This window comes from Rhyacophila brunnea, unplaced genomic scaffold (assembly GCF_057557595.1).
Source record: "Rhyacophila brunnea isolate RB1 unplaced genomic scaffold, BYU_Rbru_1.0 scaffold_20, whole genome shotgun sequence".
Classification (NCBI taxonomy): Eukaryota; Metazoa; Arthropoda; class Insecta; order Trichoptera; family Rhyacophilidae; genus Rhyacophila; species Rhyacophila brunnea.
In genome coordinates, this window is record NW_028232860.1 from 23,945,409 (window position 1) to 23,959,306 (window position 13,898).

Genomic DNA, 13,898 nt, shown 5'->3' on the forward strand with positions numbered 1-13,898 from the left:
TAAAATGTAAAAATAAACCATAAGATTAAATAATTATATAATATAATATTCTTTATTGAAAAAAAATGTATTTAATTATGTACCACAAAAAAAAAGTTATTGGTTCATTATGAACATTGCTTATGCTTTTTTATACTATGTAGAGTCCGGTAGAGAGAGTAGATGTCCCCATTATTGGTATTTATTACATCAAGAAGTAGTGCTGAAATAGAGAAAAAGTAATATTATACATTATGATAGGTAATAGGTAAGTTTTATTAATGAATCAATAATTGATGCTTCAAATAATGACCATAGTGTTTTGATACCATGTGTATAGACTGATCAAATGTCCTGATATTATACTACATATTCCTCCTATTTCTGTTGTCAATAAATCATGGCATTTTTATACACGTATATGTTCGCTATATCGGCTTTATTTAATTCGGGACATCGGAAAAAATATTGTGCCCATAAAGATACCTTTATGTATGAAAATATTTGGATCCAATGTAGACCAATAACAAGAACTATTCAGCTGACAGTTACTTCAAAGGATTTGTCAAAAGCCCTATCTCATTTTGAACAAGGAATGAACATTCTAGACTGCGGCAAGTTTCAGGTGAAGCATGGCCGTTTCGAGAAGTACAATACTGACAATCCTTTCATAATATATCACAGCGCCATGATGGCGGCCATGACACTTCAACTTATAATTTTCGCACTCTACTTCAAATAATTGATCTCGATGAAGAACATGTTTATTTTTGTAAGGAAAAAATACATTACAATCCCATCTTCTAAAATTGGAGCCATCAATCCTTGTCTTCTACCTACCATTTAATGGTGTTACTGCCTTTTACCATTGTTTTATAATGCTGTTTTATGTACTAAAACACGTTAAGCATGTTTCTTCTATTTTTAATTGGTTCATATAAAAATGACCAAACAAAATACTTTTATAATAAAAACAAACGCTTTGCAAAAAGAAAATATGGAATTTGTCAATTTAAATGAGGTTGACAATGTTTGTTTAATACTTCCGAATTTTGTTTTGTCGTGGTTTCGCTTATAATGGCGATTATTGTATTAACATAAAAAAATATTTATTTATGAAACGAGGTCCATAGCATGTCGCAACAAGTCATTAAAAATATTGAAGTAATCAAAACAGTGGTATTAAATATTACCTCTGGATCAGCCTGTTGCCAGCACTTGTGCAGGTCGAAAGAGACCTGACAAAGGTCTGTACCGTCCTCCCCCTTGAAATGTATGCAATCCTTTCCCATTTTGAAAGCAATCTTTTTCATGCTCTCCGGAATGAGCTCTAACATCTTCTCGTAGTGGAATGTGCCTGTTTCTGCATCTAGCTGAAAGACGAACAGAATTACATATTATTTGATGAGTAGTCTAATTTTTCTTCCTGGTGCTTCAACCTCATGGATGTGGGTCTTGGCCTCCTTCAGCATCTGTCTCCATTCAGGTCTGTCCAAAGTCACTTTTCTCCAATTTGGGACACCCAAGGTCTTTAAATCCAATTCAACAGTATAGTTACCTAGTCTACCTAATTATTTTGACAAGGAATTTGATGGATTACAATTTATACTCATCTAAAACCTCCACCAAAGACAGTCTTTCATTTACTTATTATGTATGTAATCTAAAATGTCACTAACCTTATTTTATAAATGAAACTTTTTTATGCGTGATAAATCGATTTGTGTAATAAGATAATATCACGGGCGATCCAAAAACAAAAAAACAGCCATGGTAGGTCGTGGTCAGTCTCGAATTATCAACTTTTCTGTTGGTAGCGATGTGCACTAACAATTGTACCATTGAGGTCACACATTGATACACAGTACCTACCCACAATTACTTAACAAAGTGAATACAAATAGGTTAGTTGGATTTATATGATCAGTATATTCTGTATTTTGATTCAGGGCAAATGTTGATTAAATGTCTAACATCAATCCTCATAAAAGTCTTGTATGATACACCTATACTATGGAGGTTCATCCGTGTGCTGTCTATTATTTTAGTTTGAATTTTTTATATCTAAATAAATAAACAGAATATGAAGGTACTTACTACTTCAAATTCTAGGAACATGCATTTCATGTAACACTGAAAACAAAGTGAAACATAATTATTATTATAATGATCGTCAGTATAAACATATTAAGTACAACACAGCACATGGATTGTGATCCATAAAAGAAATGATTTAATTTTTTCCCCTTCAATTACGTGCAACACAAACATGGACCCTCCAAACCAACCCGCCTGCACTACACTCGGTCTTAATCGAGCATATCATGAGGCCCTACGTCTGGTTGTGAAGCATCAGCAGTTGTTTATGCCTGGGAATGTCTCAGCATCCCTTCCCTCTCGGATATTCCCAGAGGGTGTCGTTTGCATCCTGTAGTTCTCCGTCACATGGACATGTTGATCGGGTAACAAGTCCAAGCTCGTAGGGATGAGTGGGATTCAATATGCAACATTTAGCATGAGGGCTTCCAAATGAAATGCATGAAACAGATTTACAGAAATTAATTAAAACAAACTCATAGTAAATGAAAGGATATTGTCAATCTAATCTATTTTTTGTTGTTGCTTAAAGTTGATTGGTTCGATTATTGTCGTAAGGTGCCTCCACTTACCGTATACCGCCACCGTAGTGACCCGCATCGTAGGCTAGGTAATGAAATTATATTGATAGCTCGTTATGTATGGATACAGAAGGCGACGTGGTCATAAGATAAGTTAAAGTAGTTTAGGGTTAAGGAATCCTTTTTGGTGACAATAAGGTTCGTAACTAAGGTTCTGCATTGTGCTCTTAATATAATATTTACCTTCAACTTTGGATCTTCAGGCATTTTTCCTTCACTGAAGTGCTGGACCAGCTCTACGTATGAAAAAATAAAACTTCCAGTAATATATGTACGCATTTATCATTGCTGAGATATGGAATGCTATTCAATAGAATTTACCACATATTAATATTTTGAAAACAGCCTAGTACTAGGTCCATCTGCTTAAGCTTAAATGGACAAAGAAAATGACATGAGAAAATTTACGTTATCTACTATAATATATTATACAAACTGCATATCTCTTCATATTAATATCTCATATAATATGAGTTAACTTTAGGTATATTGTACCAATCTTTCAAAATTATTTATTTGTATTGGCTACTGTAATACTGTCTAATATTACTATAAATAATATAAATTACCTAAAGTACTTTAAATAAAAAACAATTATTTTTTTGGCAAATTTTTGTTCTCATAAGTAACTTGATAAATTTACCCTTATCAACATCGGTCATCGCTTCACATTTTGTCACCACTGGTTTAAGTATATCCAAAAATTCTTGGGTTGGAAACTGAAAGCAACAAAAAGCATGTAGATGGTATATTAATACTAGTGGGGCTCTTCCCGCCGATCCCCCGCCAAAGTTCATACACTTCCAATCCATTATTACACATGCATTAATGCAATGTTTACGTTACATTATCTTAAAGAGTATATCAACGACATCCATACTTTCTTTTACATGTTTATTAGGAAATCGATCATGATGAATGTGTTAAAGGTTTTAGATCGATAGTGTCATTAAAACAATACAGTTTTTGAAGAACATTTTATGAAGACCCCATGTTTGGAGTATGTACTGGACCAGCCCCAAATTATAATAATGTGTGTATTCTCTCCGCATTAGTACCCGTGTAGCAAATTACAAGTCTCTCAGTAATGGAGAATGTATCTCTATATTTATTAAACTTGGCGGATCATGTAACAAGAATGGACAAAGCTCGACCGCCGAGTGGCATCCTGGATATCAGATCGGACAGTTTTGAAGTTGACTGGTAGGGCCAGACACCGGGGGTTGGGTGGTGCTAACAAAGATGTCAGAGCAGACGGTGTTAACACCTGTAGGGCACTGGCCCAGGATAGGGGGAGACGGAGGAATTTCTCATGGGAAGCCAGGACCCGCCCATGGTTGTTAGCCACCAATAAGATGGGTAGGTATACAACAAATAGGTGAAGATTGAGCGTGACAGAAAAACTTTTCAGATTTTACATTTCTCTTTAAGTTTATATTATATTATAAATGTGGTTGAATCATAAACATGGATTGTTGCCCCATTTTTCTAATCCCTTTTTTGGGAAATGGTAGAGGAATGGTTATCAATCAATATTGCCAAAACGTTTTTACACATTTAAAGTTAATTGTAAGATAAAAAAATGAATGTTAGTACCTAATTTGAACGAACCGATTATTATTTAAATAATTATTGATGCCATCCGACTCCGCCTGACCCTGAGAGAATAATTAATTACCTACCTATAGGTAGGTACAACAGTGCTGCCGTCTTTTTAAAGTGAAATTATAGTACAGAGCCTCCAAAATTATAGTCTTTGGGGAAAAAATATAGTACGTGTTGTAATAACGGAGAATTTTAGAAAGTCCGAGACCCCTTTTTTATTTAGGTACCTCTTCCGACCAAAAATGCTAACCGAAGAATTCAAGAAATTTCATTTTATACCATAGTCAAGGGATTTTTTACGTTTTTAGAGCAATTTTTTTCCAAGTTCTCTAAATCTTCTTATGTTGCGAAATTATAGTACTTTGCACCAATTTATCGAACGGAAATATCGAAATGTTAGTACTTTTACATATTTTTTCCGATATTCAAAATTATAGTATTTTGGGCGTACTATACCTACCTGTTTTATATCGTACATAGTACGCGGACCAAAATTATGGTTCAAATAAATACTATAATTATAGTACGGTTGGCAACACTGAGGTACAATAAATTGACGATTCACAAATAATACCGCAGAGCCAAACCAATAATTATATTTGAAACCAAGATTGATTAATTATTATTAATAGGGTGGCAACACCTTTTCCGAGCGGGAAAAGTTATAAGTCGGAAGTCGAAAATGACCTTTCCAACTTCCCAATGAAAAATGTGTCGTATTTTTAAATAATGATAAATTACCCTCCATTAATAATATATTGGCATCGAGAAATGATAGACCATCGACATTGTCATAATTAATCATTAGTTTAACATTAAATAACATATGTAGGTAGGTGCCTACAAGTAATTTAAAAAATAAGTAAGTACCTAGTTAGTATATTAGTCAATGGTTGACAGGGACACGCCAACCAAGGGTGATTGCCACCCGGGTGCCAGCCCGAATAAGCCACCCCTCGCATATAAAAAATAATAGTAACAAAGAAAAATTTAAATAAATATTTATAGGGTAGGTTAGGTACCTACCTATTATAGAATGTAATGTAATGAAATCTGGAAAGGTCCAAAGAAAAAAACTTACAATTGGATTCAATTTCCCACTGTGCCACTTAGGAAGTTTTGTTTTGTCGTCTTATTTAATGACATTTGATATTATTATAACATAATACAGATTGAAACCTAATTAATATTGTAAGTAAATAAATACCTGATCTCCGGCAGTTCCGGTGACCAGCAAGCAAGCCACCAAAAAGAAAAGGCGCGTTGATGTTATAATAACCATTTTTTTTTCAACTGACCGACAGTGTTCAAAACGTTTTATTTTACAATGTCGTGTAAAAAATCTGTGTTTCTTTTTATATTGTTTCTACAAACTATGGAGACAATAATAACATATGTACCCATGCTGGAAAACCGTTGTAGACCCGCAATTAAAAAATAGGTATAATTAAACCCTTTGAATACCTACTTTCATAATAACAATGTAATTTATGTTGGGCTATTATTACAGTCACGGCAATAATATATCATACGAAATATTGCTTTTTTATTATTTTTTTCTCTTCTAGATAATATTTATTTAATTTGAAAAACGAGCTATAGGCACTAAATACGTAGGAACAGACTTACAAACTTATCTGAAGAATGGAATGGGGAGCCACTCTCTAAAACTACCCAATCAAGACTCGTAACTGGACAAAATCTGACATTCGAATGAAATTTTCAAAATGGCGTCCTATCGTAGTTCATAGTTCAATTTTTGGCCATTCTACAGATAAGTTTGTAGGTCTGTATATAGAGTAGGTACCAATACGCTTTATAACAGTGCAATTTTTACTACACTGATACTCGTCTTTGCCTGGTTAACTAGCATAAAATTCGATCAAATGATATTCACTTGTATTGATATAATAGCAATAATAGCAATACTATGCATAGATAGCAATACACAAATAAATAGATACTATTATGTAAAAAATATATTTTTAGACATAAATATTACATTATTGTCATCCTATAGCCGGAGTGCAAAGTTATGAAGTGGAAACTTTAACTATCTAATGCCCAGTGACGAAAATATCTTTCTATTAACAAATTCAGCTCACTGGTTTTGTCGGGTTCGCGATATCTAGTTTACTTTCGTTGCCCTCGGACGTCCTTATTAGTCTGATGTTCTGTTAGTAATGTATCCATTCAACATATTTCGTAGATATTGGACTCATGAAAGGATGATAAAAATAATGCATAAAAAAATGAGGCGGCATTTTGGCGCTGCTTAGGGTCGGCATTTTATCTAGAGACGTTATTGCTAATGCCCTATTTAAAATTGTTGAATAATAATATAAAATTAATTTAAAACAAAGAAAGGACTGAAATAGTTTGTGAAAACACTATAGGTAAGTAGATAAATCTAACATCTTATAAAATCATGCTGTAGATTCTTAATGTACAATTATTTTCTACCGAACTTCTAATTAAAAAATAATTTGTCATATTATCACTGCTCATTCAAGTAATGAATGAAATTTAACTAGTCATTTATTGAAACACGTTTTTACTAGATATCCACAAGGCGTAGACGAGATTGTCCAGATGTGCACACAGAAAAATAGTTTGGGGGGTCCCCTTAAAAAAAATAACCATAATATTTTTTATAGATTTAAGAGGCATCGGGATGGGTAGGTGCTAGTGGCTTCTATATTTACTCCGCCTACTAGGTACTTATAGCTTCCTGTCGCTTCAATCGCCGACCCCCGCACTTTTCCAGGTATATTCCCCATATCCAGACACTAACGTCGAGTCTGTCTATTAACACCAGCTGTTCTGCCGGTATAACTTTACTAAGGGTGTTCACCGACTTGTTATCGAATACGCATGGTTTAACGGTTATAATTATTAGGATCGTTAGTGTTCGTTTGTGTCGTATCTCGTATGTTGTATTTTAACACGCCGCATCAGAATATTAAAGTAAAGATTGGATGCCCCATATAGTTGTCAAGTTGTCAATTTATGAGTGTCAGGGTATTTCAATGACCACAGGACTTGCGTATCGTAGAACGCCGAGAGGAGTGGCCAACCTGTTCGAAAGGCTATTCGACAACCAAATCATCAGGGTTACCATCTTTAATCATGGCACGCACGCGTGTCATGATTGGGGATGTCCAGATGAAGAATAAGAGGACGTAATATTCCACTTACTTATTGTCTCGAGGCCTACCTAATTTATTTAAAATCCTCTGACTAATCGATCGCCATCTGCGTCATCAAAGAAAATCAGCTCTCATCTCGGTGCCTACTATATTAATCTGTATGGCATGTTACCTGCTTGAAGGTGAGAATAGTTGCGAGTAAAATTAAATACCCAGAAACCGAAGAAATAAGTACTATTTATAATATTGTGGGATTAGTAAGCGAGTAGGTATACGTCATACAAAATTATGTAATTAAAATAAAATAAGTACCTACCTAGGCGGTGAATTAATAAAATTATTCATGTGCTATTATTTCGTAAATTGTGATATTATTTTATGAATATTCTGGGATAGACTGCACTATTGGCAGCTTGCGTTTGTATGTCACGGTCAAGAAAATGAAGCTACTGCACTTGTAATGCAACGGTAGGTGTCCTATTTCTAGACAAGTTTCGACATCTTTCCGAATGCGTGTGCTCATGGTTGATTTTCATTGTCAAACGAAAAATAACTTCCATATTATTCAAAACTAGTCAACGATAATAATTTTAGTCAGGTGGACAGGATCCAACGATCTCGGTCGGTTCTGGTTCCACGTTATCTCTTCCGATCTTGGAAAGTGCGCTCTTCCGATCTATTATTTCCGCTTTAAAAAATTGTTTCCGCTACATAAGTTTCTTAAATATTATTTAGGTATTAAATCAACATATTTTTTTTTCACAATTTTTTTTGATCGTACCTATCCATGAAACTTATTAAATTAAATTAATTGTTCATAAAATCATATCGGAATCTAACTTGTTACCTAATAATAGGTATTATAACTCAACCTATGTATTAATAATATTATTTTCACAATAATAATTATTATTATTATAAAAATATATATTTTTAAAATAGGGAAACATTATGTGGTCTGTTCATAAATAGGATAATGTGAACGCTCATTTCAATTATTTCAAATTGCATTTTATTCTGGATCTTTTGACAACTACTATGTACTATAAAAATAAACAAACAAAATAGTTGGCGGTAAAAAAGTTTTATTAAATGTCTATGAATTGAGTCAGAAGATGGCGCCACATCTGCAACATTTTGACGTTTGATAGTTTAAAAATGTCGTCTGCAGTGACTTGTAAAAATATCAGATGATCGTAGGCGATGATTCGACGTGTTTCTTGACGGTCAATACGATAACATTTTTATTAATAATCGTGTGTGAAGTGTTGTTAAATTCTTGATATTAATAATTTGGTTGTGAATAGACATCACCATGGAGGACGAAGATCTGGACGAGCACTCGACGTCGCAACAGAGGATTAAAGTGTTGGGTTTTAAACCTCAAAAAGAAATAGTGTACAATCACATTCTCCCTTACGCGAAAGATCTGGATGAAGAATCGACAAAGTTCTTCGGCGAGATCAAATTGAATTTTGGAAAGGCTGTCATGATAAAGGAAATGAAGCCCGGCTGTGGAGTGTGGACGTCTAGGCTAATGAAGTAAATATGCCAACGTTCCAAACACAAGGAGCGTTGCACTTTTTAAAAGTTTTTAAATATAACTTTTTCCATCTATTTTGCGTAGGAGGCAGTATTTTATTCTATTCGTAAAGACTTGGAACCGAAACACAAAGAAACACAATATAGAGATGTGTAAACAAATTGCTGTTTTGTGCTATATTTTATATTATTTTCGATAATCAAACTTTTTTAAAAATAATAATTAGTTTTAATTAATGGAAATATTGTAACTGTGCCTTAAATTCTCGTTATCAAATCTATTGGGACATACCTACTTAATATGAATGAATTAATTTGCATGGGTAACCTAACCTAATTGGAGGTCTCTAAAAATTTGAAATGAACCTGTAAATTTTTATAAGGCAACATATTAGTGTACCCGTAAGGGACGTTTGTAGTGGATCAGTCTCATGACAAACTTTTCATAAGAATTTATTGCTAGTCGTTCCCTCCGTAGGTTCGTGCCCTGCGTCCAAATGCATAAGTAATGATATTATGTTGATTGAAGGATTCAAACCCGTGACTTACCAATCAGACACGTAATGGTCTATTCCCCGCACCATAGTGGAAAGCTAAAGGCAAAACCCCGCGATTGGTGTATGTGATAATTATGTACCAATAATCGTCCATTCGTGGACAAGAAATTTCGGTTCTTGTCGGTTTAAGGGAAGCCGCGGCAAACAAATTTTAAATAATTACAAGATAAAAAGAACTTTTTATATACCACGTTTTTAAATTCTGTTGAATCATATAAACTTGACAATTCTATGTATTAAGTAATAAGTAAATACTTTTTTAAAATTTTTTTGATGAATTATCCCATTAACTTAGTTAACATTAATTAAGAAAGAAAATGATCAAATGCGTAATAAAGAGAGCAATTATATGAAATTTTCAAACATTTATTAATTGAATAACATATATTATACCTTTGAGATTTTTAAAACTTGTACTTGGTATGAAGTAAAAAACAAACAAACAAACAAAAAACAAGAAAGCGAGTTAATTCTTTTTTCGAAATCGTAGAACGCCGTTATGCAAAAGTGCAAGCATTGAATTCGATGGAAGTGCCACCTTGCGGATTTTTTCAGAACTAACTTTCCATACAAAACAGAATTAACTGAAAATGAATTCAATTCTGCTTAAAGATGGCTAAAAGTATTAAAAGAATGCAATGTCATCGTGTTCTGAGTTTAAACAATCAAAAAAATTTGTACTATTTCTATGAAGAAATAATACTGAAATGTCATTTTGACATGTCATATTGATTTCTATAGTAACGCACGTATATATTAATAATTTAGTTGCTAGGACCCCAGACCCGTAGCAACCAATAATGGTGTTGAAATAACTTTTCATACAAATCAGAATTAACTGAAAATGAATTCAACTCTACTTAGAGATGGCTAAAAGTATTAAAAATGCATTGGCATCGTGTTCTGATATATTTTAAAAGTTTCAAATGTATAGCTAGTCGGGAAGTTAGTTAAAAATTGATTGCAAGATTTGTACTGGACAAACAAGAAAACGAGCTAATAAAAACGTGGTAAAATAGCCGATATACTGGATTATTTGTAGGGTTCGGTTAGGTTAGGTTAGGTTTTCATTCTTGAATTCATAAATTTTACTGAAATTGGCTATAAAAATTGGCATGGTTCCCGTCTGGCTTCCCATCAACCGACTTATACTGAAAGTTCTTCCTACAACTAGTATATTTAGGAAAGAATCATACTCAAGTCATAAAATTATTCGCCGTCCTTTGACTCTTGTCAATATGTACCGACAACGATCAGGAATAGAGAAGATGTAATAAATGTAATTAAAATTCATAGTCTTAGTAATTAACGTAGACTTCAATTTGACATTTCATGCATCTCATATATTGCCATATCAAAACAGACATTTGAATATAAAATTTAGCCATATAGGTATACCTGTGGAAACATACTTCCTCGTTAATTTTATGCAAGGACACAAAATCAATAGGTATATTAAGCATTGTTTTTAATTAACCATTTTTTTTATTCAACGAATAGTTCACATTATTTAAGAATGTAACATTTTAATTATTGAAAATACGTAATTTTGAAAACACTTCTGAGAAAATATGTTATAACCAATATAAAAAATCCTTTGTAAGTCACCCCGCAGGAATCGAACCTGCATCTCTCGGGTATCGCGCCCACACACATAGACCACTATACTAAATGAGTCATACTTAATACTTTGGACGCTGAAGACGCACATGCGCGTAATGACCAGGCGGCCGATCGATGTAATTAACGTGCATTTTAAAAGTGCTAATTAAAAAGTCATTATCTACTCAGCAGCGAATGCGTTAATTGCGACAAATTTTATCTAATGGCTTTTACTCACTGAAGCGTTTTCCAAATTGAGCTACTATTGGCGATCGGCTTTTGTATTTTATGTGCGTGGGCGCGATACCTGAGAGATGCAGGTTCGATTCCTGCGGGGTGTCTCAGAAGTGTTTTCAAAATTATGTATGTTCATTGTTTTTAAGACGAATAATCACGTGAAATACTGACAAATGCGTACGTAGGTTATATAAGTAAAGCATCAGACTTCAAACCAGAACTTGAGCCGCCTGAACTTGTTATGCCCCCCTTCAAAATGGCCCAAGTCAAGCAACTGTTGGCGCCCTTTAATGTAAGTTAAATACCGACACTGTTTCGGGAGACGCTGCAAATTTGCTGGCCAACGCGAATGTCGTACTCTTCATAATGGTGAGCACCACATGACCACAAACATTTGTCTGATTTGGGTCATTGTGTGGATTCTGCATTACCAATAAAACCAAACGTACAATCTTTCGATTTGAAAATTGAACTCCCTAAAAAAATCTAATACTATTTATATCTAATACTACGAAACTATTTAATTTTTACTTCACCAAGCCTAAGGAATTAAGTAGCGGACATATTAATTGCTTAATGCAATTTTTCCGAACTAACTTCCATGGTTGACATAATGTCGTGGGTCCCTGGATCAAATTCCGGCTCTGGCAAGTTCACATGTTATTTTTCACGTGTTTGGATCTAATAGGTTAAGTGGTGATACCAGATGAAGGTCTCCCATAGGAGACCACCTCAAGGGGCTGACCGAACCATCAACTTTCCCAGAACACGCAGTTTGCCGCAGCCTACTTCTGCACACTTGCATAGAAACAGTGCATTTCCACTTTAATTTTGCACCACAGCCTATTTCAACTTCTCAAAAGCATCACAGCCTACTTCCACCCGGAAAGTTGGAAGTACCGCAGGCTGCGTCCATCCTTCGCAGCGCTCTCAACCCTCAACCAAGAACAGAAATTTTCTAACTTTCAAATTCGTTTGCGTTCCCCGCAAAATTCAGACATACTTACTCAGATGCGAAGCTGCCGAAAACGCCCGCTCGAGATAGCGCCGCCACGAGACAAAGAGATCCGACGGTAAAACAGAGAGGTTCGCTACCCACAGACCCCAGAAAACCAAGCCGCCATTACGTTTTCTTCTCGTCCCGAACCCCGCCCCAAAAGAATGTCTCCGCAGCAAGTAACGCGGACATTCGCTGAGTGACGCCGCGTAGGCCGCACTTTTATTCACGCGTAATTTTTTCCTTCTCGCTTCGGACGTCGCACCGTTAACATCTCCCTGGCACACAGAATGTGATCTGTCACGGCGGTCGGTGATCTAACGGAGTTATTTATTGAAAATCTTCGGTTTTATCAGGTCGGTAGTTCCTCGAAACTTACACGTGACATACGAAAATATAGAAAAATCTATCATCATGAGATTGAAGCTCAATATAGAGGCGGTGGTACTCCCCAAATTTTTCCATTTTCATATTGATGTCATGGACCCAACATCGGCTTTTTTCTATTACTTTGTAGGGCTAATAGAAAAAGGAGTTGCTCCTCCTCAGAATTACTCATTCCGAACAAAAACCGTTAAAAAAGAATACATATCTGCTCACTAGGAAGCAACCACGATACTGGATCGCTCATAAGGGTATCACGGACTGTGTGACGTTCTTATATCGCTGACCGCCACGACGATCGCGTTCTGTGTGCCAGAGCCTTAATTTTATAGGAATTTCTTTTTCCTTCAACATGATGCTATGCTTACATTCGGGAAACTTGCTACAAGCTTATCAATTTGTACCTATGGGTCATATAATAATACAGAGCTATTCAAATAGGGAGGTATTAAAACAGCCTCTTCTAGAATTTACTATTACAATATTGCAGGAACTATGTTAGGATCATAGTTACAGTTTTAGAGCAGTATTTCTCAAATGGGTTCCGTGAGGGTTGTTGGTTTTTGTATGATATGATTTCGACAAAGAGATTGCAGAAGACTATATAAAATAAATATAAGAAATAAAGAAGAAATATGAAAGGTGCAGGTAAGAACATGTATGTCACATTTTTAACTGGCAATGCAGTCTTGTTGATCGAACTGAGTACCTACCACAAGATGATATTTAAATTTCGGCATTAAAGCCGCGTTGACACGGTCCAAGTACGATCCAAGTACACTTCGATGGAGCACCATCCGAGCTCACTCGTACGGGACATCTTCATACAAATTACTCCTATCCAAGCTACTTGGACCGCGTCCTACTCATCCAAGCTTGGATAGGAATAATTAGTATGAAGATTTCTCATACGAGTGCGTTTGGATGGCACTCGGTCCAAGTGTACTTGGATCGTACTTGGACCGTGTCAACGCGGCTTAACAGTAATATTGAACGCATTATAGAGCATTAAAAATTATCATACAGGCTAAAAAAAGAAATGTCCATTTCGTTCAGGTTAAAAACATGTATTGTCTATGGTCTACAGACACTCTTGATAGCATATAGGAATCATAAACCACAAGTCCCCCCCTGTGAAATACCGGACAAACGGATGAGCGCTATAAGC

General features: G+C 35.0%; 2 protein-coding genes across 3 annotated transcripts in view; one reads left to right on the top strand and one right to left on the bottom strand.

Moving 5' to 3' along the window:
• Nucleotides 1–59: 59 nt before the first annotated feature.
• LOC147071439 (general odorant-binding protein 83a-like) lies at nt 60–5,572 on the bottom strand. Its single transcript, XM_085948343.1, has 6 exons — nt 5,470–5,572; nt 3,301–3,376; nt 2,841–2,893; nt 2,077–2,112; nt 1,173–1,352; nt 60–202 (listed from the first exon to the last, which is right to left on the bottom strand). Exons 1-6 carry the CDS (start codon nt 5,542–5,544, stop codon nt 185–187), a joined length of 438 nt encoding a protein of 145 aa, XP_085804469.1. The 5' UTR covers nt 5,545–5,572; the 3' UTR covers nt 60–184.
• A 2,978-nt stretch (nt 5,573–8,550) lies between these two features.
• The window catches only part of LOC147071440 (proteasome activator complex subunit 4-like), a 49,826-nt gene continuing 44,478 nt past the window's right edge, over nt 8,551–13,898 (top strand). Inside the window, exon 1 of one of the 2 annotated variants that reach the window (XM_085948348.1) lies at nt 8,551–8,953. In XM_085948348.1, coding sequence (XP_085804474.1) covers nt 8,727–8,953 — 227 coding nt within the window. In that variant the 5' untranslated portion in view covers nt 8,551–8,726. The remainder of the gene's footprint in view (nt 8,954–13,898) is intronic. The other variant, XM_085948347.1, reaches the window with a different exon arrangement.